Genomic DNA, 25,426 nt, shown 5'->3' with positions numbered 1-25,426 from the left:
GGTGTGTGAAGTTTTAGGAAGCCTGGGGAGACCTAGCTTTGAGGAGAGTACTCGTTGCCTTCCCATTTACATCAGTCTAGGGTTATATATATCCCCCTCACCATGGTACCTGAGCACCTGCTGGGAGAAGGGGAAAACTGCAAGAAACAGACACTGGTTTATTTAACATTCACAAAAGAAGAAAGGTCCAGTTTGGAGAGGGAAGTATCCTGCCTCCCCTGTGCCAAACATCACAAGGCCTAACCTGGATGTAAGGCTGTCTCAGAACCCAGTCAAGAATATTTATAAACATATGTAGAAAACAATAATAAAATTAATCTTCTGAAGTTATTGGTGATAAAAAAGGTGACAGACTCCCAATCCTGCAAAGAAAACAGCCAGTCTGCATTGAAAATAATGAAAACAGGTAGCACTGAATTGGTGATTCTCATCATGCCTCAGCTGGAGAAAAGGACATAAGAGTTGAGGATGTAGCCTGGTAGGAAGGAAGTTTAACAGCTCAGAACTGCAATTATTTAGTACACTGAATTCTAAAAAGCAAGACCCCAGGAGTGAAGATTGATTATATTTTTATAATTATATTATATTTGAGCAGCATTGCCTAGTGGATAGAGCACTGGACTGAGACTCAGGAGACCCGGCTTCTAGTCTTCATTCTGTTACTGGCCTTCTGGATGATTTTGGGCAAGTCACTTCCCCTTTGTGCCTCCATTTCCCTATCTGTAAAATGGGGATAATGATACTGACCCTTCTTCGTAAAGGGCTTTGAGATCTACGGACAAAAAGTATTATCGTAAGAGCTAGGTCTTATTCTATTTACTGTTACTACTTACCTTTGACCAGAAGGCACTTAAACTGGAGGAGAAAGAACTATCCTTAAGTTGAACAAGCATCAATCAATAAAGAAAAAACCCTCCACTTTAGCCTTGTGGCCTAAAAAGCAGCATGTTAGCAAAATTCTTTTTGTTTAATTAAAAGGAAATATGGAAAATATCCTTTTCTTTATAGAAATGAAGTAGCAAACCATTCTTGAAAAGTTACTACTACGCTAGGGTCTGCTTTGAACGGGGACATCAAACTTCTGTCATGACAGTTCAAATACACAATCAATACATTCAGTTCAAAGTAAACACCATACATGGGAATAGTTGTTATTCCCCAAAAACTTAGTTTTGATTAGATATGCCCTGAAGATTAGTTTCCTATTCTTAAAAACCCTCTCTGTAAAGTGAGGTAGTTCCACCCCACAATATAACAGCACCACTTCACATTCATTTTATTTGTTCACATTTAGTCGTTGCACCTATCTCAAGCACTAGCTGCATTACACTATTCCTCTAATGCACACACTAACAAAATAAAACCCTAAACAAGGCCTTGACCCAAATATCTTAAAACAAAATAGACCTCCCTAAATCTACCCACATTCGTAGAAAAATAGCCTCCCTTCCTCCTCCCCAGGAAAAGTCTGAGGAAAACAAACAGATGAGTTCTTGCAGTATCTGAAGATCACCAATTCCAGGCTCTGGTGAGCCAAGTTGCAGCAGCAGAAGGAAGTAATTTCCATAGTCAAAGATCCTTTCCTGAGAACTTCCAGTGCCTTCCCAGTTACATTAGAGAGGAGTTAGAGCTCTTGGTCTGGTATCACACAAGGAGAGAGACCATCTTGAAGTTGCTAGGACTAAGCCATCTAGGGTTTTATTGGTCAAAATCAACACTTGAAGTATTACAGTAGCAGATTTTAAAAGGAACTCTGGCAGCCCTTCCCCCATCCCCAAGTGTCTCTGTACCCCCAAACTCAGCCACCTCCCTCCCCACTGAGGCCCTGCACCTGCACGCCCATTCACCCTCTGCCCCAGTCTGTCCTTCCCCACTAGCCCTTACAAGCCCCTGTCTGACCCCCAGCAGCCCCACGCTGTCTATCTCCCCATAGCCCCGTTTCCTGACCTGGCCCGACAGGTGCTGTGAAGAAGGTTCTGCAGGCACTCTCTCTTTCCTAGCTGGCCGGGAGCTGCTGCTCTGTCCTATCACCATAGCGCTCTTGGTGAGCAAAAGGCAGAACTGCAGCAACTTTCTGGCAGAAGCTTTTTTCTGGGCAAAAAAATTAAAAATGTGTGGCTTATTAATTATGCATGCACAGTGGTACAGAATTGCCCCAGGAGTACTACTTGAACCATATGCCTTTGGTGCATTGCAGTCCATCCATGTCCTATGCCAAGAAGGTTCTCATTGCCCATTGCCCTTCTTCAGCTTCCTCCTGCTCAGAGCCAAATTTAGGGCCTTTAGGAGTATGTCCTTGTTGTTCAGAACATTGTAGCAGTTCACTTCCACCAGCCTGTCAAAGTCATAGGGCTCAAAGCTGAAATTTAGCGTGCGGTAAGGAGAGTCTTTTCCATCAATGACAAAGTCACCAAAGGATTTCTCATCTTCTGACTCACGTTCTACTCCTACAACCAGAGAAAAATAAACTGTAAAAGTCTTACTAGAATCCTTTAATTGAATCATCAATGAAGGTCACAGATCAACTAAGCAGCTGTTGTTGACTTTTGGTCACTCTCCTGGTCAGAAATTGCATGAGAAGAGATTTCAGCACCGCAGAGCAGGGTCACAATACTTTAGCTTTCAAACTTTGAGCCAAAATACCGTCTCCACTTCATACTTCCACCACCCTCCAAAAACACAGATTAAAAGAGAAAAAAATGGTTTCGTTGCAATAGATCACAGCATGGCACACTACAGGATTAAGCTATAATTCTGAGGTAAGAAATACTAACCTGACTCCAAGGTAACAAAGTTAATTCTTCCTGGAAGGGGCCTCCCACATTAGGATAACAGGTGTGTTTTTAACATCCTAATGTAGACAGGGCCACTTGGGCTTTAACATGTTACCATAATATAGAAAAGGCCCCCACACCTTCTATTGTAACTAAACTTGATTTTAAAATGGGGTTCTATGAGTAAAAAGGTGTTTCAGGTTCTGAGGTGGAAAAATGGCTGGGAATTCATAAATCATAATGCTTGAGGCAACGCTGACTGACTGATTTCAGACCTCTTTATAATGCAAATACAGTGACCATCACATCCTCAGGATACAGAGTAACAGCCGTGTTAGTCTGTATTCGCAAAAAGAAAAGGAGTACTTGTGGCACCTTAGAGACTAACCAATTTATTTGAGCATGAGCTTTCGTGAGCTACAGCTCACTTCATCGGATGCATACTGTGGAAACTGCAGAAGACATTATATACACAGAGACCATGAAACAATACCTCCTCCCACCCCACTCTCCTGCTGGTAATAGCTTATCTAAAGTGATTATCAAGTTGGGCCATTTCCAGCACAAATCCAGGTTTTCTCACCCTCCGCCCCCCCACACACAAACTCACTCTCTTGCTGGTAATAGCCCATCCAAAGTGACCACTCTCTTCACAATGTGTATGATAATCAAGGTGGGCCATTTCCTGCACAAATCCAGGTTCTCTCACCCCCTCACCCCCCTCCAAAAACCACACACACAAACTCCCTTTCCTGCTGGTAATAGCCTATCCAAAGTGACCACTCTCCTTACAACGTGCATGAAAATCACGTTTTGAAAAAAAGGGGGGGGGGGTGAGAACCTGTATTTGTGCTGGAAATGGCCCACCTTGATTATCATACACGTTGTGAAGAGAGTGATCACTTTGGATGGGCTATTACCAGCAGGAGAGTGAGTTTGGGGCGGGGGGGAGGGTGAGAAAACCTGGATTTGTGCTGGAAATGGCCCAACTTGATGATCACTTTAGATAAGCTATTACCAGCAGGAGAGTGGGGTGGGAGGAGGTATTGTTTCATGGTCTCTGTGTATATAATGTCTTCTGCAGTTTCCACAGTATGCATCCGATGAAGTGAGCTGTAGCTCACGAAAGCTCATGCTCAAATAAATTGGTCATCCTCAGGATAAACCCTCAGAAATATTAGTTCACATCTACATCTAGCCATTATATGTGGCAGAACTACTTGGTAAGGAAGGGGTTCATAAAGGAGCAAATCAATTGTCGATTTAGATTCCCCTACACTTTACATAGCTTTTGGGACAGCCCTGTTACTGCCCTCACCAAAATGAAACACTTCTGTTGCGCTTTCTGTAAAAAAAGTAATAGAGCTCAATAGCTTACAGGGAAACTAGGTGAGAGAAAGCTGTGATATTTTATGGTTAGAGAAACAAGGCGGGTGAGGTAGTATCTCTTATTGGTCATATTTTTTATCTTTTATTCTTCAGGTCAGGTCCCAGACCTGAGGAAGAGCTCTGTGATAAACTCAAAAGCTTGCCTCTCACCAACAGAAATGGGTCCAATAAAAGATATTACCTCACCCACCTTGTTTCTCTCATATTCTAGGATCAGCACAGCTATAACTGCATACATTCTATGGTTAGGAAAGTTCAGCCAGTCCAGCATTCTATCTGGCTAATCAGACCTGAATACCTTAATCATAGGATCTTAATGCACATTCCCTTACCCGGTGCTTTGTATTTTCGGAACGTATCATTCACCAGTGGGAAGTGAAGCACGATCGGAGCTTTTGGGTTCTCATCATCCACAAACATGTAACATTCTTTTGGCTTCTTCTCATCTTCCTCACTCAAGATGATTTGTGGAAAGGGGATTTCCTGTTCTTCACAGTATTTCTGAGTCAACTGTAAAACCTGTAGTCACAGAACAAAAGTCAAATGTTAGGTCCTGTTTTACCCAGTGAAAACAGAAAAATAGAGAATATTTTCCTTCTAACGATTATATTTATGGCACTACTATAAACTATTCAATGTTCATAATTAATGTATGTTATGTAGCAAATATTTTATAAAGTAAAGGCAGCATGTTCTAAATCACAAGTCTGGGAACTTTTCCATTGGCTTCCTCTCTGACCTTGAGCAAGTCATTTAACCTCTCTGCCTCGGTTTCCTCATCTGTAAAATGGGGATAAGTTACCTCACAGGGGTACTATGAAAAATCAGAAAATATTTTTAAACTGCTGTAAATGTGTAGACAACCTAAGTATTATTACATTCAGCAAATTTTTAAAAAACTACTTTTGTAATATATTTCAAACAGAAAAATTAGTCAGTCACTATCATTTTACATAGCCAAACCTATAGTTAAGCTTGGAAAGATTGGACTCAGATTTCTCACTCTGCTAAAAACAAATAAAATGCTTTCATAATTAAAAATCAACAATTACAATGAAGAAACGTTAACAGTATATCCTATGATGGGCTCGTTAACAAGTAATACACTGTGTTGCTGTCACCTTTTTCTGGCGATAAAATAAGGAGGTGTTGACTATATAATGATAAGGTTTGTCTAATATTAGGATTTTATTACTGAATCTGATGGATCTGTTTCTGTAGACATATTTTGAACAGCAACTAGACTTGATGGTGCTACAGAAAATATTAAAATCAATAAAAATAAAAATACTTGGAAATAAATTATATCCCTTAAAATACACTACAAATTAAAATTGAATACTTTCAAGATTATACATATTGAATTTGACTATCTGCATGTAATATTTTGTGAACATACATTTGTATACAGCACAAATAGCACACTGTTAGCACAAAAAAATCACTGCCACCTTCATCTTCCCACCTAACAATGCCTTCTGCTAGATGGAATAAGAATGTGCAATGGTGTGCCACAAGTCTTAGACTGCTAACAGAGATTCACCTTTAGGTAAAGTGATAGGGGCTTATGCTTTTTAAGCAGAAAGACTGGCATTTTACCACCACTGTCACATGAAGTTCCACGTATGAAGTTCATGTTGTGACATGAAGTTAACAGTGAATTGCATGGTCTGACAACTGAAGTCTTGAGTGGCCTTAGATTTATTACAATGTGTCCTACTTCAGAAGACTCTCTGTTCAAACATCTTGGACTGATCCATGTTATCATGAAAAAAGTATGTTTCCATGCTTCTTTCCCAGTCTAATGCTGCTCACCTCAAATGGAGCATCCCAAGAGTAGTTAAATGACAGGATGACATCTACATCTCTCTCTGGCTGGAGCACCAAGGGAAAGGGAGAGTTGATAGAAAAACCACCATCCACCAAGTACAGGCTGTCTTCCGTGGGAGTCAGCTGGTTGGGAAAGGCATCCAGGTGTGTACCTAACAGACACCCCCCCCCACACACACACACAAAAATCACCTTAGTTGCCAAAAAGATGGGGAAAACTTTGGAAATGAGGAAATGAAGCAACCACTGAGACCTAAAGGAGAAACCTCTATTACATGTTCTATACTCCCACACCAAAATCAGACCTCCACTCTGGATATTCCAGAAGCAAAGTAGAAAACAGGTCTGTACCACCAACTGGGTGATATTATTTCATAGCCAACAAGTTCTCCAATTGTATCAAATTCTCTGCTGCTGGTGTAAATTGGCAGCACTCCACTGATTTCAATGGAGCTGTTCCAAACTTACGCTAGCAAAGAAATTGGCCCAAAATGCTAACGTTATGCATAATTTTAAAATATTAACAGAATATCCAGAACAGAGTGATTTCAAAATGGCTACCTTTCCAGGCTAAAAAATTCCTGTTGTTGACATAATCCTTGTGAAGGTACAAGCCTTGCATGAAGTTGAAGGTTTCCCCAGAGGTGACACGGGACTTGAAGAAATCCTGGCAAATTTGTAATAAGGGTCCCCCTGGTATAACCAGACGAGTCTTTAATCGAGTGGGGTCCCGAAAATGGAATCTTTGGCAATCATCTATAACAGAAGCCATGATAAAGATCAGAATATATTTAAAAGCATGCTCATTCAAGCCTAGCATTTCAAGATACTAATCTATTCACAAATGAAAGTTCAATCTATTCACAAATGAAAGTTCAATCTATTCACAAATGAAAGTTCAATCTATTGTCATACGACTGTTTTTTTCCCCCCTACATATGTGGGCACTGTAAAAATGTATTAGATTGAGGTCCAAATTAACTGAGTCTATACTGAAGTTTCACCATTTAGGGTGTCTTTCAAATCTCACTCATGAGTCATGTAACCATTCCAAACTGTTGCCAATGAAAACTGTCACCATATGACATCATGGATAGGCTCTCATACGGGGACAACAGTTACAAGAAATCCTGAACATTCACTACAGTATTTCTTATAGTTACAAATGGGAAATAGTGTAGTGAAACCTAACACTGTGGTATGACAAATGCCGACCGAGAGGAAGGATGGTCTTTCTACCTACCTATTGAAGGTACTTATAGACCTCTCTCCATCACCATAATACCTACGCTCCTCAGAGTCTTTAATGTATTTATCCTCACAGCACCCCTTTGAGGTTGGGAAGAGCTATTATCTCCCTTACACAGATGTAGAACTGAGGCCCAGAGTGACTTGCCCAACATTACAGAGAAAATCTACGGCCAAGAAGGGAATTGAACTCAGGTCTCAAGTCCCCAGTTAACACACTAACCACTGGATCTTCCTTCTTCCTTCTTTGTAGTTTGGACACAGGACTGGGACTCAAGAGACATGGGTTCAATTCCCAGATCTTCTATCAGCTTCCTATATGACCTTGGACAAGTCACTTAACCTCTCTGCACTTCTGTGCCACAGTTCCCTATCTGTAAAACAGGAGTAACAACAGTTTCCTACCACCCAGGGATGTTGCAAAATATCATAGTCATGGGAACCAGGAATGGTGGGGGATGGGAGGTGAGAGGGACAAGTTAATGGTGACCATTATTATTTAATTTACTGTGTAAATATAGGCCATATTGTTGAGAGAAACTACATGACAGAGGGAAGTGGAACACAGCTTTGGAGAAACTTAACTATCCAGCCCAGCTGAGCCTTGTCTGTGCTTGGAAATTCCACAGGACTTCTTAAATTTTGGACTTCCATTAATGTGTTGTGTGATCGTTCTAAAAAGAAACCTCTAGAAAACCCAGTTTTTAAACAAAAACTGACTATTTTACAGGGTACGGAACACCCTTACCTATGACTCTGATTACATCTTTCAGAGAATCTAGAAAGCCCAGTCCTGAACCAACCACCTTCAGACAGACATCATCCAGACTTGCGGCAAAGGCACTTCCCCACATTCCTATAGGCAGAGGAAGGGGTAGTGGAAACAGAAATAAAGAAGGATTTAACACCCTCGTAGGCTTCTTAAACCCAGTGCAGTCAATAGAGGCTCTACCATCGGGTCACTGCCTGTTACCAAGTGGGCTGGCCCTGTAAGAGGAGTTGAGCCCTATGCCTAATAATCCCTTTCCCAAGTGATGGGTTTGGGCTTCAGGCAGTGGTTGGGTCATGTGAGCAGGCATCAGGTAATGGTAGCCCAGGGCCAGGGCATCCTGTACGAGGGAGCCTACTCTGTCAGAGAGAGGAAGACTAGGGAAGACCTAAAGGAGACATCTCTACAGACAGGCCCAGTCTGGGGTACTCCCAGAAGAGAGATCTGCGATATATTGTGTTAATTTTGATGGAATATATGGGCCCAAAGAGTCAAAGGTGTTAACATGACCCTGAAACTGTCCAGCAATAAAGAGTTTTAAACAAGGTTCAGAGTCTGGTATAGAGAGACCTCAGCCTGCTTAGCACCATGGAAAACACACCAATAAACAGCCTTTCAACCTTTTATTAAAGATATAGAAAAGAAGGAAAAACAGGTAAAGCATTTGAAATGTAAAGTATTAACTAAGGCTTTTATTTTAACCATCACTCTTATCCCCTTTTCCTTTAGGTATAGAGAGATTTTATAAGGAAACCCCTTTGTTTGACAGTCTTTTAGATGATATTAAGATAGTAATAACTGTCCCTTTTGGGGAAAAGAGAAGATGTTAATTGAGATAGGCTGGAACTGTTACTGAAGTTCAGTCCTGTTTGCTAAAAACAAAACAAGACAAACACACATAAAAGGGGAGAGAAAAGAATAGCAGAGATGCAAAATGCAAATTCTGTCCCTGATGGTGCATCCATTTGCAACCTTCGGCGCATACCCCCTTCCCACACCCCAACACCCTACCCCAGCCCGGTGAGAGTGAGTGAGAGTAGGGGGGAGCAAACGACGGAGGGAAGGGGATGGAGCGAGTGGGGGCAGGGCAGGGGTGTTGAGTTTTGTGCAATTAGAAAGTTTGCAACCCTTACCACGAGCAATATCCCAACAAGAGTATTGGGAACCCCTGGGGGCATAATGGACTACTAAGCCTTGAGGAAAAGGCTGAGAGATTCTACTTTTGAGTTAAACTGTTATTTTATATTAATAAGTCAGATCCCAAGAAGGGGTGAGTACTTAAGAGCACCAGTTATGGTGGTTTGTTTAACTGAGCAAGGGGGAAACTGAGGCATGAGCAGGTTCTGACACTAGATGAAGCTTTCCTATTTCCCCTTCAAAATCAGCAGCATTAGCATATACCCTGCAGATAGCAGATCCTGGGCTCAGGACGTTTCCGGATCAGCCGCCCCATGAAGAACTCACTGTCAAAGTCTTCTGTTCGGACAAAGGCTCCATACTTGCGAAATCCAACCTCATAGGGAGTGAACTCACACCACTCTGAGAGAAAGACAGCAGATCAACAGTTATCTCAGGAATACTCTGAAGTGTATAGTCTCATTAGCCTATTCTTATAGGAGTGGTTAAAGAAGAGTCTCTGCTTCTTCCAGCATCACCTATCAGCAATTCCTTCCCCATATATAGTAGAACTAGTGTGGCTGTCTTGGGGGAACAGATAGTTGGATCTTCCAGAGAGGCTCTGTAGGAACTCCCTGTGCAGCAAGGTTTGGAGACTAATTAAACCACTAGCATGCAGATCCACCAGCCATTGTCCCTTGCAGAGTAGGGGCACAAGAGCAGCAGGAACGATTGCTGTCTCAGGACTGCAGCAGCCACCAAAGAGCACCTCCACTTCCTCCAAGAATAGTCCCTGCACCAAGCTCAGCTATTCAGGTTTCACACACATTTGGGTACAGAGGGGAAGAGAAAAAGGATTTAACATCTAGAACTGGGGAGGGGTAACCCTCTCGGATGAGAGCTCCTTAGCTATACCACAACTGAGAATTTCTCACTATATCTCACAATTATGACAATGAGAGCAATTTGACTGTCTAGATGTTTGTCACAGAACTGGCTCCCTCACCCTGGATTTCTCTTTGCAAGCAGCCCTCACACACACTTACGTTAAGTTCACCACAGTGTACTTTATTTACAACATCTTAGACAGCTTCATGTCCCATCACCATAAGGGACAGCTTCAAAGCACCCCTGTGGCACAGGAAAGGAAAGTGAAGGGGGAAGAAGTCTCACCTCTCTGAGATCCTGAGCTTCTTTGCCCATCCTTCCAGCCTTCCCCTCCTGTCTCCCATTTAACAGTTCCCAGCTAACATTCTGAATCCCCTTGTTAACTGGTTAACCACCCAGTCCCAATCAATTATCTCCCAATTTGGTCCATGACAGAAACCTTGCAACATGGTGAGCCAGCCCTACGCTACTCCCACTGTGTTACATTGTTCAACGATGAAAACATTAGTTGAAGCTCACCAGCAATTCCACATTTTTGAGATTCATTTTTCTGAGCAGCGATTTTTAAATATTTCTTTTTGGTGTCATTAAGTTGTGAAATAATACACGGCCATTTAAAAACAATAGCACAGAGCGTTATTAAGCCATACCAGAACTTAACAGTGGTATCTGCCTAAAATATTATTGAAAATGACCCCTATGACAGAGTTCAAACCATAAATACATATTTATATTTCCAAAGCCTACCCCTTCTGAGATCTATTTGGGCCAGTTACCCAACCCTCATTGCTATTTTATCACTAAAATCCTTCATTTAACCCATTATTAACATTAACAAATATACCTGGCTCTTCAACACCTTTCATCAGTAGAGCTTGTTGTCCCTATTTTACATCTGAGGAAACCGAAGCATAAAGAGGTGAGGTACCTGCCCAAAGTCACCCAGCAATCTAGTGGTGGAGATGGGAAAAGAGCCCAGGTTTCCTGAGTCCCAGTCAAGAGATCCACTTGGCCACATTATTTCCCAAGTAAAACAAGTAAGTTTACAGGAGCAATCTTGTCAAGATAGCTCAGAACAGTGCAATGAGTATTGCTCATTGCAGAAATATTGCTCTCTCTAGATTCCCACATCTAGACTGTGTTTAACTCTTGCCAATTCTTTCTGCATAACATCTCTACAACACAGCCTTTCCTATCCACCATCAACTAAAACTCTCCTCCAGGTGCTCGTCACCCTACATCTCAAATATCACATCATCCTTTCCTCTGGCCTTCACAAATCCCATCTTGCCCCATTCATGTCAATTCAGAATGCTGCTGCAAAGATCATTTCCCTAGCCCATTGCTTTGACCAAGTCACTCCTCTCTTTGCATCTCTCAACCCCATTCACATAAACGACTCATCTTCGCACTCAAGGCCCTTCTCAACATACCTCCCTGCTTCCTGTCAACTCTCATACAGTACCAGGATGATGCCTGCGTGTTCAAGTTTCGAACAGGCACTTTTGTGCTTTATCCCATGCTGCCCCCCAAACAGAGGCAAGGTATGCAGGGCCAGCCCTAGGTTTTTTTGCCACTCCAAGAAAAAAAAATAAAAGGGTGGCAAGAATGCCACCCCTGGAATTGTGCCACCCCCAAGCACGTGCTTGCTTTGCTGGTGCCTAGAGCCGGCCCTAGAGGCACTGGGGGTGGGGGGGAGGGAAGCACACAGGGTCGTGCCAGTGCCTCCCCCTCATTTCTGCAAATGCAAAGCTGCTCAGCTCGGAGGCTGCGCTCGGGCTCCACTGACTCTGCAGCTGTGCGCAGCCTCCCGGGTCCTAGTGCCAGTCGTGCTCCCCTTCTGTGTGCTGGGAGCCTTCCTGTTTTCTGTGCAACAATGAGTGCTCCCAGTGGGGCTGGGGGAAATGAGAGAAGGGGCAGTGGGGAAGGAAGGGGGTGGAATAGGGCAGGGGGAAGGGAATGTGGGAGTGAGGGGAGGGAGGATGGAGAAGAAAAGGGGATAGGGGAATCACGGGGGGAAGCTGTAGCCCGACATGCCACATCCCCTCGGCGGCAGCTGGGGCTCCCCCATTAAGCAGGCTCATCAAACCCTCACCCTGACAAGCCTTACCTCCTACACCTGGACCCCTCTGACAAGGCCACAACACCCAGACCCCTACCCGACTGAGCCCCAACCAGCTGCACCTGGACACCCACCCCATCAAGCCCCAGTCCCCCAGCACCCAAACCCCCCCACTGAGCCCCCACACCCAGACCCCCCACATCCAGAGCCCCCCTCCCCCTGCTGAGCCTAACCATCACACCTGGATCCCCTGCAGAGTCCCATTGCCCCTGCACCCGGAACCCCCCAACGAGCCCCTGTGCATCCAGATCTCCCACTGAGTTGCCCACGCCCAGACTGCCCCATAGAGAAACCTCTCACCCCATACGTGGATCCCCCCACACTAAGCCCCTCCACACTTGGATCCTGCTGGGCTGAGCCTGCCTACCCACACCTGGTGGGCACAGAGGGGCAGGGCCCCGGGGTGTTTCTGGGGCAGGCCCAGCTCTTGGACTGTGTCAGGATCAGGTGCAGCCTCATTGCTATGTCCCTGTACTGGGGAACTGGGGTCTTCAGGATGATCTCCCACCTCAATGCAGCCAGTGGCCTGAACTCCCCACTGCCATGCTGGAGCCACATTTATCTGACAAATAAAATTTGCAGAATTTTAAAATATTGTGAACATAATTTTTTTTTTGGTGCCGAATTTCCTCAGTAGATCTTCAGTGATATAGCTATGAGGAGAACATAGGTGAAGGTGAACTTTGCCAAGCAGTGTCCAATTTGACATATTAGCTATTGGGCTCCCAAATACTGGCTAATCAGCACCTCATGTCTCATGCTCATTTAAAATAGAAAAATAAACTTGTCTCATTTATACCTGCAAAGTCATCATCGCTAATATTGGGCCTCACATTGATTGCTGCATAGATGGGATAGGGGTTCTGTGCCCTCTTCACTGCTTCCTGTTGGTCAGACAGCTTAGACAAGTCTTCCTGGTTATAACAGGGAAAGAAAAAAAAGCTTACTATTTCTGGTGCTATGCTAGATCCATCTAGCCCCACACTCCAGTATTCTGGAGCTCTCTCACTTTCCAACCTCAACTATAACCGTATCACAGGCTCTGAAGCTCCTCTCTCCCCAGCGTAGGGCTCATTATATTTTACTAGAATAGTTATATGGCCTAGATATTTTGAATTTCACAGGCATTCTTCACTAGTTAATTGCTGTTTTAATCAGATTCCAATTTGTGATTTCACCTAACTGTATCACTTTACATTCTGTTTTTGAAAAACCATATTGCTAGACATATGTCACCATATTTTCTGAGCCTTAACATTCCAAATGGCTGTCAAATGAATGGCTTTTAAAGTAATTTCAAATAAATAGATTAATAGATCCATAGATATTTAGGTCAGAAGGGATCATTATGATCATCTAGTCTGACCTCCTGCACAACGCAGGCCACAGAATTTCACCCACCACTCCTGCAAAAAACCTCACACCTATATCTGTGCTATTGAAGTCCTCAAATCGTAGTTTAAAGACTTCAAGGAGCAGAGAATCCTCCAGCAAGTGACCCGTGCCCCATGCTACAGAGGAAGGCGAAAAACCTCCAGGGCCTCTTCCAATCTGCCCTGGAGGAAAATTCCTTCCCGACCCCAAATATGGCGATCAGCTAAACCCTGAGCATATGGGTATGATTCACCAGCCAGATACTACAGAAAATTCTTTCCTGGGTAACTCGGATCCCACCCCATCTAATATCCCATCACAGGCCATTGGGCCTATTTACCATGAATATTTAATTACCAAAACCATGTTATCCCATCATACCATCTCCTCCATAAACTTACCAAGTTTAATCTTAAAGCCAGATAGATCTTTTGCCCCCACTGCTTCCCTTGGAAGGCTATTCCAAAACTTCACTCCTCTGATGGTTAGAAACCTTCGTCCACTTTCTAGTCTAAATTTCCTGGTGGCCAGTTTATATCCATTTGTTCTTGTGTCCACATTGGTACTGAGCTTAAATAATTCCTCTCCCTCTCCGGTATTTATCCCTCTGATATATTTATAAAGAGCAATCATATCTCCCCTCATCCTAGCTCTTACATAGCATTTTTCATCTACAGATCTCAAAGTGCTTTATACATTAGGTAAATATCATTATCCCCATTTTATAGATAGGAAAACTCAGGCAAAAAACTCCCATGTTTCTCCCAAGACTCCTCTAATCCCCAGAACAATTCTATACAATTTAAGCATACACAAAGAGAAATCATTTTCCAGAGCACAAAAAGATGGATATCTTGAGCTCCTAATTTGAAGGCAAACAGCAATACACTTCAGAGTCTAGAATTCTTTACCTTCCGATGTAGAAAATACTCTATAATAAGGCCCCACAAATCTGTGAAAGAGACTTTCCGTCCATCATTCTCCATTGAGTTCAGCTGCTGGAAGTAATATTTCAGTCGTTCTGAGGAAAATGCCCCTGCTTTGCTACTAGATACATTATCCCTGGCATTGCTGATTGCACCTTGGAGGTCCTTACAGGACCAGTCTGTGTCTTGATACAGTTCAGACAAACACCTGAAAAACATTTAGATCAACATCAGTGAATGATATTAAACATCAAATTCCAGGTAAGTATTGTTACTATTGCAGTGTTGAACTGAGAACTGTAGAACTCTGACAACCTAGAAGATTAAATACTAAAGATAACAAGCATTATGAGATGGAGTTTTAAGTTCTAAAATACGCTGGGGAACCTGAGACCAACCGTATTGTTATCACTCTCTCAGCTCACCTACCACTCAGGGTTGTTCTGGAGAACAGATTAGCTAATGCTCATTAGTTTACAAACATGAGCTAACTCATCCTCACAACAGCCCTGAGAGCTAGATATAGGGTTCCAAACAGAACCAGGGTAACTGGCTTCCTCCTCTGCACAGCAGAGAATCTGGCTTTGCAAACCTCCCTACGCAAATGTAGAAGCTAGAGTTTTAGGTGAGGAGCAGTACATATTTATTTACATTAAGTTATTTTCCATAACTTTTCCACAAAGGGGGTGAATTTTAAAGCTACAGATGGGAGTTAAGCATCCAACCCTCACAAAACCTCAATGGGAGCATCTACTTCCTCTTTGTCCTTTTGAATATCTCCCCCAAAGTGTTATCTTTCTGTAATGCAATTATATAGCTTCTACAAGACCCACTGCTGTAGGTATTAAAAATAGTAATGAAACTCTCTTTTTAACCACCCAGAACATAAGGACTGTCAACGTCCGATAGACTATAGCAATATACTGGACCTACTATTTTTTTTAAAGATTATGTGCATTAAATCTAGCATCTCCCTTGGAGCTACACAAACCCTATCCAGCTAGAAGTTTCAGGGACCATCATTGCATATTACGCACCAAGTAGAACCTGAAATTCCACACAGATACGTTGTGCTGTCCAAAAGGCTGAGCTGCTGAAGCCCTGACAGGCTGCCATAGAATGATGTCAATGCTCTAGTCCCACCACCAGATCCCAAAACTGCAACCACTGGGACCTGCAGAGAGGCGAGAAACCAGGGAAGGACACATTCCTAGTTAATTTTTGATCTGCTGTTTAATTTTATATTTACTCTCTACTATGTAAGGATGAGACCCCTAAAACACAGGAATAGTTATACTCCTGTTAATATGCTGATTAAATTCCAGTATAAAGTTAATCACGCCTGATATTTTAGTGATATAGATCATGTATTATAAAGATCGTTAGTATTGTCTAGAGAGTCGTCCATTTGCTGAAAAGAGGTGTGATGTATATTATGTTCCCCAAATGCTAGTCATTTAATCACACGCCTTGCGATAGCACATGAAACCGACACTGTTATAAGCAAAAAATACATCAATCGTTTCTGTAGCACTAGTACCTGAGACCCCAAGCAGAAATCAGGACTATTGTACCAGGCACTGTACACACTGACATTCCTTCTGCCCTTTCCTACAGTCCGAAGTCCCTCAAAATGGGGGTCAGGTTACAACCATGAGCTTTGCTGGGTCCAAAGGCTGGCTTTCTTTTAACATCTCAGAACTATCCTGACAGCACATGATGCAGTAGCTCTAGAGGAGAGAATCCAAAGAAGTTCTGGAACCTCAAACCCCAGAAATTTTCATCAACCTTCTTGGAAAAATTGTTGGGTTTTTGTTAAAATTACTTTTTGTTCCATAAAAGGAACACCTACAAAAAAAACCAAAAAAGTCTGAAAAAGATACCAAAATCTAGCGCTCAAAATTCTAGGTTTCGAAAGAGAAACTCACCATGGGCTATGCTGTGAATGTTCCATGAATGGAGGAAAGTCCTGTTGTTTACCTGCAAAGAGCCCTAAATGTTTAAATGATTACCAGTCACAGTGGCTCTACAGCCATCTCTAAACACTGTGCTTCATACCTCATCTTTCCCAGGGGCTTCTCTTAACTTAAGTGTCTTCACTAGTGCCTGAGAAACTATTTTCTTCCTCTTGTCCAAAAATTCTCTCTCTGCTTCACAGAGGTCAAAACCAAGGCGTACATCAAGATCCCAAGTGCTGATTACAGAAACAGGGGTTAAAAAGAAATTAGGAGTTTTCATAAATCTAAAGGGTTTGAAACCCCTTGAAAAAGGGTGCGTGATAATCTTCTTTAAGCAAATATTCTAGGCTCACAGTCAAATCACTGCATCAAACACGAAACATGACAACCATTATTCAGTTAAAAAAACAGAAGAGCATTTTTTGGTTAAAAGTGAACTTCACTCATCCTTACTATTTTAGTTTGTAGTAAATTCAATCCTACAGTGTCCAAAGACCAGGATTTAATAGTTTCATACAAACAAAATTAAAGTTATGATTGGTTTAAAGAAACAGATAACTGGGCGGGAGCTGGGGATGTCGCCTTCCTCTGTAGCATGGGGCACGGGTCACTTGCTGGAGGATTCTCTGCTCCTTGAAGTCTTTAAACTACGATTTGAGGACTTCAATAGCACAGATATAGGTGTGAGGTTTTTTGCAGGAGTGGTGGGTGAAATTCTGTGGCCTGCGTTGTGCAGGAGGTCAGACTAGATGATCATAATGGTCCCTTCTGACCTAAATATCTATGAATCTATGTCTTTAGCAGAGGAGTAGAGTCTCAGAGGGAGGTAGGGGGAGGATGCAGGTTGAAAGGCTGGGTTCACTGTGAGAAGTACAGTGAAGGAAGGTGTCAGGATTAAGATGATAGTTTTAAAAGGACTTTAGTTGGTTTAAGAGAAGAAAACATCTTACTGTGGGTTTGTAGATGAGGGCTGGATCAGAAACAAATAAGGCTATGTTAAGAGGCAATTAGGGATAACTTATAATTTAAAAAAAATATAATAGAACTAATAAAACATGAATCTATCTAACCCTTATCCTGATCTGTTTTGATTCTATGCACTAATCCTTTCCTCCACTTTTTTTTTTATTTTAAGATTGTAAAGCTCTTTGTGCCAGGGGCTGTCTCTTCCTCTTTGTCTATACAGCTCCCAGCACATTTTGGGTACATTAGCAGTAGTAAAAATACAAAACAGCCACTTTATGTTTGCACATTAGGTGCTCATTTCTGAGGGCTAATCCCAAGGAATTTATGAAAAATTTGTTCAGATTTCAGGCCTTATCCTGAGACCAGTGCAACAAAGAATAATTTCACAGTGAAAATTAAAATAGAATTTGGTTAGCAGAAGAAAAATATCCAACAAGATTTCATTTTTTCATTCAACCCAAGAAAGTCTCTAGTAAAATGAATATACTTCAGGAGCAGTTAACACAGTCACCCAGATCATTCACCATGAGTGTAAAATATTTCCTCATCATAGGATCTGCAATGAACATACAAGGCTCTGACTCACCTCTTTTCAGCCTTCACACTCAGATCCAAACTTTGTCCCTGGAAAAATACAATAAATCCCTGAACCAAAAGGTAGTTTCACAGGTGAGCCTACTAACAGGTCATGGAGAATGCCTTCACCATTATCATCAAATATTATACAAGATAAGCACTTCCACCAACAAAAGCAAATACACAGCACACCTGATTTTTTCCCTGTGACTGTTTTAGTGCAAATAGTCTTCTCTTAAAACCTGTTACACTAGAGTAATATAAAGTTGGAGGACAGGGGAAGATTGCAAGTATTATTCCTCTTGTGAACTTTTGGCTTTTCCTTCCTCTCTTTCACAGTCTATTTAATTTTTCCCTTCCTTCTGCAAGCTGATGGGCTTTGACGCTTATTTTGCAGGAAACAGCCCTGAAAATAGCACTTCTGAGAATGATTGTGTTGAACAGTCTGCAGTGATTAACTCTGACATAATTCCAAGAAATGCTGTCTTCTTGAGGTGTTAATTTTAAAAATGACAGCAAACCTTGGTAGCTGTCAAGAGTTCAATTAAGTCTTCAGTTATGGCAACACAGGCTTTTCGTCCCAAACTTTAAAAATGCCTACTTCTAAATGTTGGAACCTTTATCCCAAGAGTATTAAAATACACACAAAAATATTAGTGGATTACCTCTCCTAAAGGAATAGCCTTGTCTACTTTCTGTCCAACCGGAAGTGATTTAATTGGTATAGTCCCCTGTCCCAGAAGTGTAGTGTGCTTTTCCAGATCAGAGCTTATTTCATCCTAGTAACAAAAAGAAGAGTAATTCTACAGTCATGGAAAAATAGTTTTCATTAAAATAGTAATTTCACCTGTGAAAATATAGAACCAGAACTGTCACAAAGTGGAGTTATTCACATACTGCAACTCACTACAACGCTTCAGAAGAAGGTCTTATGATATCATGTACTTTTGACCACCTTACAGGCTCTCTGTCCACCAAGCCTTCTTTCTTGGGACTATTTCCATCATTCCAAACCTCTAAATAACTTCAAAAATCTAACTGCTCTCTTTTCAAAATCAACCTGCCACAAAAATGTTTCTCTCACCCCCAAATGGGGAGTTTTCCTCCAAAAGAGTTGCCCTGGTCTGAAGCCAGTAATGGGCAATATGCAGTGCTGTATTCCTAACAGGTTTGGAATTTATTGTGACCTGTTTCAAACAGCACTTCATTCTGGCCCTGGAAGGTCCATTGATATCAGATTCTAGAGTCATGACATTTTGTCTAGAAAAGCTATTTTACTTCTTTTTGGGAGATTCATTTTTTACATAGCCAGTAAAGCAAAGCTCCTTCAATGCCTACAGAATTTGATTCATGATAACTGAAGCACCTTGTACAAGGGAGGGATGCAAAAAACCAATCCCAATAGAATATTTATGTTTAAAAATTGTAAAATAGTTTTTCTGTAGCATGTATCACACGCCCAATATATGCTAGCATAGCATAAAGGTTTGATCTTTATTTGCACAACTAAATTCATGCTGATAAAACTTTTTTTCTATACCACACTAGTGTGGGTGGGTGGCGTTGGGGGTGTGTACGCACGGCACAGTGTGACAAGAACTTTATTAAGGTTGGAAATTCAAGCACTTAAAAGTTAAGGACGTCCATACAACTTTAATTTAGCCCCCTTCTGCCTGTGACGCAGTCTTTAATAATTACACAATCACATACTGGGTTTTTTTTTTCCATTCCACCTCTGTCTCATTCACACCCACTCTTTTCTTCACAATTCCAGGCCCAGTCTCACCAGACTCGTTGTTCCAGTCTAGTCCTTTCCCATCCCACTTCCAACTTTTATCCTCTCTGCATTCAGATCAGATGGCTTCCTCCTCCACATTGCCAGGGTGCCAGCAGGGAAGGAGTCACTGACAGCATAAGGGAGAGAGGCTCCCTTGCTCTCAGTTTCAGTGCCCAGCCTCACTGAAAGCAGCCATTACACACAGGATAAGTCCATTTTTGCCCCTGTAGTCCTGGGCTGTAGGGAGTATGCTCAGTCACACGGTGGGGATGATGCATGTGCAGTCTGGTCAGCACTAGTAGCTGTGAGAGGCTCAACAACACTCAGTGAGGATGGAATCTCTGGAGATTTTAGCAGTTTAATATCAAAAAAGTCTCAGAGCATGTGCAAACTGTGATTTCTATAACTTGGCCAAATTTAGGCGGATTTTCACAGGGATGGCAAAAGGCACATCCTGACACAAAGACCATTCACTGCCGAATTTAATGTCCCTTGTGAAAAGCATGGGAGCACTACAGCTGTTCAAAGAAAAGGTCTCCAGATTTTTTTTTTTTTTTTTTTTTAACGTGGTCAAAAACATGTTTTTCCCTTACCTTGATCTCAGAAACAGCTGAACTGCTTAGTCTGAAATTTTCTAAAAGAATCCAGCCTAAGGCTGATACCCAACATGGAAAATTTCAGACTGAACAATTAAAGTCTGACAAAGTTATAGGCCACTGAAAAGAGGATCTTATAATGGGAAGTGTCAGGGAATCTTCATAATAGGCAGCACTACCATCCCCATCTGTAACTGCCAGTACTCCATGAGAAAATTGCTTTCAACACCAGTATCTATTTGACTGCTATACAATGGCAAACCAAAAATTGGTTTCCTCTAAAGAAATTCCTGGTGTGATGATCATAACCATAAGTCAGTGCAAATTACTCCTCCGTCTATTTCATGGACCAGGACACACCTTGCTTCGGAATGGATTTGTTCCAAAAGCGGTTGGTAGGCTACGTAGATGTCAACACACATGCTCACCTGCAAGACAGTTATTGTTTGCTCCAGTTCCACCTCCAGGTCTGGACACATTTCTTTGTCTACATGGAAGACAAATGGGGTCCCAAAATCCTGATCATTGTCCAGCCTGCAGGGAATGCACAGCTGTTTCTCATAGGCCCCCAGCATTGATAGCTTGATCTGACAGCTCCCTGACAGTAGGAATGAGAGGGTTAGGTCAGAAGAGTCACTGAAACACACATCGAAAACTAGAGAATGCTATTAGAAGTAACAGCCAGACCACAGAGACAAAAACTGAAGTCCCCAAGTTCTCTTTCATATGGCACTTGATGGAAAAGATGCAATATCATTCAATTTTTATTTTTTTAACAGATTTATTAAAAAGCCACTTCTTGAAAGAAAGTAGTAGACAACAATATGTTACATGGACAGTGAAGCAAAGCTCCTTAGAATTGGATGGCAAGAGGCAAAATTCAGGTGAGGATCCAAACTTCCTCCAGGATAGAATGGATGTGCTAATGAGCAAGCAACAGAGAGTACCTCTTCCTTGAAATACACAAGCAGACCTACCCTTTTCACTCTGCTTTGACTTCTCATCTTGGTTGATTACACCTTGGAGACACAGGCAGGGATGAGCCTATTTGGAAAAACACAGCTCTGGTTATGAGGTTTGCTTCATTTCCCCACTGAAGCATAATCCAGTGACAATAGGAAGTGGTTTAGAGCATTGATCCTGTAGCAAAACAAAGGTTTAGGGGATAGATTTGTTCCTTCAAATGGACAGGATTTGTAAGGCAAGGATTGTTGTTTTTTAACTGAAAATCACTTCCCTACACCATATCTTCCTCACAACCTATTCTACACAGCTACAGACTGTCAGGATACACCTCCATTTTTCTATTTTTTTATTTAAACTTACTAAGAATGTGCTTTGTGTTCAGATCCAAAAAAATATATACACACACACGGATCTGAACACAAATGGATACGTGTGTGTGTGTGTGCATTATACTTCAATCTCTTTCCTCCCCCAAAATTTGGGGAAACTAAAAGCTGGCTTGATTTGTATTTAGATCCAAATCAGAATGGAACTCAAATACAAGCTGAGCAAACAGCCAGCTTTGCACAGAAGGGAAAAATAGCTTGCCACCCATCCCACAATTCACAGAAACTGCACCATCTCTGCCTATGCAAACACCTCTTACACTGTAATCTCAGAACTCTGCCTTCGAGTGACCATGTGGAGAGAAAGGAGGTCAGTTTCCCACTCCATTCAGTCCTTGGCTTCTCTGATGAGACTGCAGACAAGGGACTACACTGAAGTTAACTGTGCTCATTAAATTTTATTAAATCATCAACATTCCTCCAAAACTCTACTGGTCCCCACAGAGAGGATACATGTCTACCTTTGAGCTGGAAGGGGTGATTCCCAGCTCATGCAGAAGTATCCACTCTAGTTCTGCTCAAAACAACAACGCTACGAATAGCAGCATAGCCAGGGTAGCACAGGTGAATACATACCAGCCCAGAACACCTGGGTATAGACTGAAATGGCTAGGCCAAGCCACCACTCATGCTACCCAGGCTACACTGCCATTTTTAGCACGCTAGCTTGAGCGCATCAAGTGCAGGTACGTCTATGTGAGCTGGGAATCACACTTCCTTAACACATTGAACCAAGCAGTTGCTTAGACGGAAGACTGACATGCTGGGAGGTGTAGGTCCATGCTCTTATGAATCGGCCTATAGAATGAAAAGATTTCAGAATGACTGCACTAGGAAATTAATTGATCCCCACCCATTCAGTTCACGTACAGGCTATTAGGCAGCCTCAAGCTATTTTCAGTCATGATTTACCTAGCCTGAATTACAGTCAGTGACCTAGAAGCAAAATGCTCCATATTAGAGCTGTGTAGAGGATGGAAATTCCATTGTGGGGAGGATTTTGAGATTTCGGAGTTTGGCTTCATTCTAAATCAGAACAAAACCCAAAAATTTCACAATTCTCCATGAAAGAAAATTCTTAAAAATATTTCATTTCCGATTGATCAAAATATTTCTTCCCCCCACACCTTGACACCCAATTTTTCTTCAAGATGAAACTTCAGTGAAACCAGCATGATTTCACACCGCATTCAATTTCAATGGCACTTCATTCTCCAATAGAAAATGCTTCAGCCTAAGCTTTTTGGATCAGCTCCACTCCATATCCTCCTATCCTGTTAATTTTCTTAGCTAGCCAGTCCTTCCCTCCATCCTTCATGTGTGATTGGGATTCTTCACTATATAAAGATACCATTTTCATAGTACCATTTTCTCTGGAAACTTAGAGAGATTGCCTGAGATCAGGCCCTGTGGCTTCAAATTTCAGATTCAGCAGCCAACGCTCCAGTGATTTATCCCATTTACTATTACTAATAAGAAATGACTGGACAAAAATGTATGCTGAACTTGCTTATTACAAAAGTTCAAAGGAGTACAGGAAAGAGGGTAGCAGGTAAGTTTCAAGTACTGGAGGAGAGAGGGGTCAGCAAAATATCCACTGACGCTCCAAAGGCATGATTTTGAAACAGTGTCCTTTCTTGGCTATGAAGCCACCTGCCCTACTGGAAAGAATAACCCCCCATCACAGGACAGTAGCCTAATTTCCAGAAATCCAGGTTAATATTTTTATAAAAGCAAATGCAAGAAGGGACACGTGAAGTAGAGGAAATGAGGTGCATAGATTTTGAGAACCCTCTAATTTTGAAATGCTCATCCCCTGTTGAACCACTGAAAGTTGCATTAAGTAACAATTCTCTAATGCATAACCATTATCCCCACTCACTCACCACAAGGACACCATTGGTGAGGATCTCAGTAGGGACATCTGAGCTGTGAAGGTAAAGGGTAAATATGAATTAGTTTTGATTTTAATTTGCCATTGGTCCCTCATTTTGATGCCCCTCACACCTCCCTTTCTATACTGAGTGCTTGGAGGCACCCTGTGGGCTTACGATCTGTAATCGGACACTGAGAATGGCAACTCAGTAAACATTTCCTTCATAGGGCAATGGAAAAAATTTCACTATTAAAGGAGAAACTGCTTCCTGGCTTTGTGCAGCTGTCACGCGCACACACTGATTCCCACCTCAGTTTCCAGAAGGGAGGCTGGTCTCAAACAGAAGGAGACCAAATTTTAAAAAGGTATTCTGGATAGGCAGGTGTACTGTTAATTGTATTACAGGAATTATTGCAGTAACCTTCCATTGCAAGCTAAGACTTCATCAACACGAGCTTCACCACAGCAATGGCAGATAGACTCCAATACTGTGATTTCCCCTTATCGCGACGCCGCAGCAACAAGATTCCAGCAAAGTGATATTCCAGAGCACTGTGCCAGTGCCCTAAGGCTGAGGATGCCATAGCCTTGAAGGCATTTATACCTAAGCTCAGAAATAATGCAAAGAATTGTAAGAGGTGGGAGACCATCACTGTATTCTAAAACAGTGTATTAACAATGCACATTTACATTGAGCAGTGTATTTAGATGATCAGACTCACCATTTTTCTAAGTAGAACTCTACATCGAGCTCCTCCTGAGCCTTTAAAAAAAATAAAAAATAAAAAAATCAGACACAGAACAAGATAATCTCTGACCATTAGAAAGAATATGAAGCAGGTCCAGGTTCACCCAGAAGCTTTGCCTATAAGGCAATCTTCATATTAGGTTATATACTCGAGAGATTGTTTGCTTTTTTTACAGTGTAATTATATTCAGAAATGTGAGCAAGAAAAAATGAGAGAGAAGGTTGGTGAGATAACTTTTATTGGACCAACTTCTGCAGGTGAAAGACAAGTTTTGGAGCTATACGGACCTCTTCTTCAGCTCAAAAGCTTGACTCTCACTGACAGAAGTTGATCCACTAAAAGATATTACCTCATCCACCGTCTCTCTCTAGTATCCTGGGATGGCTACAACAGCATTTCAAAACACCAATAAAAAAGGGCATATGACTCAGCTAATCTGCACCCTTTGGGCAGAGTCATGTCTGCTTACTTCTCCGGCAGGCAATTTTTATTTGTTGTACATAAGCATTTTCAGCTAACACAGCTATGAGAGAGTAACTGACTAGTGAGTGAGTGAGTGTGTTACAGTTCCCACTCTCTATTCAATCTGCAGAGGATAAGAGACTGTTAGGCCCCCAATTAGAAAGATTTAGGTCAAACTGTAGGAGTTTATGCTTTTAGCTCTGGAAGTTCCCAGTTCAATCCTCTGTGCATCAAGCCAAGATGACAGCCATCAAAAAAGCATGCACTATTCTATTATGGATCAACAGAATTACCAAGCAAGATCAAACTTAGAAATTTTATTACTTTCTCACTACAAAGTAGCTCAAACCAAAACTCAGAGCCAAACACAGGTTCAGGTGCTCAAAAATTCTATACACTTATTTTTGCAAACAAACCCCATCTTTATAATTATGTGGCATGTGACCATCTCTGTGTATTATGGGTGATGATGCAAGAGGCAGAAAATGTATTGCGATTTTTAGATTGTAAATGCAATTTGCAGCAATGACAATTAGAAAAGTCAGGTTTTGTTTTGTAAACTTAATAAATCTGGAAATAGTTCAAAGAATATACAGAGCCCCTCGGTGATTTTTTACAGCCACTTTTCCAAGTATAACCAAATTTGCATGCCAAAAAAAATATATTAATGCAATGTTG

The 25,426-nt window shown here is 41.8% G+C and overlaps 1 protein-coding gene across 1 annotated transcript in view; it reads right to left on the bottom strand.

The window, feature by feature from the left end:
- Window positions 1–1,668: 1,668 nt before the first annotated feature.
- The window catches only part of LOC102947510 (cytosolic phospholipase A2 zeta), a 59,565-nt gene continuing 35,807 nt past the window's right edge, over window positions 1,669–25,426 (bottom strand). Inside the window, exons 6-21 of the mRNA XM_007055766.4 lie at window positions 24,260–24,300; window positions 23,548–23,590; window positions 21,287–21,353; window positions 20,738–20,907; window positions 18,602–18,715; window positions 17,947–17,984; window positions 16,495–16,630; window positions 15,474–15,610; window positions 14,422–14,644; window positions 12,936–13,050; window positions 9,412–9,549; window positions 7,990–8,097; window positions 6,555–6,749; window positions 5,979–6,145; window positions 4,496–4,682; window positions 1,669–2,447 (exon numbers count right to left, since the gene is read on the bottom strand). Of these exons, the coding sequence (XP_007055828.2) occupies window positions 2,227–2,447; window positions 4,496–4,682; window positions 5,979–6,145; window positions 6,555–6,749; window positions 7,990–8,097; window positions 9,412–9,549; window positions 12,936–13,050; window positions 14,422–14,644; window positions 15,474–15,610; window positions 16,495–16,630; window positions 17,947–17,984; window positions 18,602–18,715; window positions 20,738–20,907; window positions 21,287–21,353; window positions 23,548–23,590; window positions 24,260–24,300 (2,100 nt within the window). The 3' untranslated portion in view covers window positions 1,669–2,226. The remainder of the gene's footprint in view (window positions 2,448–4,495; window positions 4,683–5,978; window positions 6,146–6,554; window positions 6,750–7,989; window positions 8,098–9,411; window positions 9,550–12,935; window positions 13,051–14,421; window positions 14,645–15,473; window positions 15,611–16,494; window positions 16,631–17,946; window positions 17,985–18,601; window positions 18,716–20,737; window positions 20,908–21,286; window positions 21,354–23,547; window positions 23,591–24,259; window positions 24,301–25,426) is intronic.

The sequence above is a fragment of the Chelonia mydas genome, chromosome 6 (genome assembly GCF_015237465.2).
Source record: "Chelonia mydas isolate rCheMyd1 chromosome 6, rCheMyd1.pri.v2, whole genome shotgun sequence".
In the NCBI taxonomy this organism is placed as follows: Eukaryota; Metazoa; Chordata; order Testudines; family Cheloniidae; genus Chelonia; species Chelonia mydas.
The sequence above is the reverse complement of the archived record's forward strand: the minus strand, read 5'-3'. Positions and strand labels throughout refer to the sequence as shown.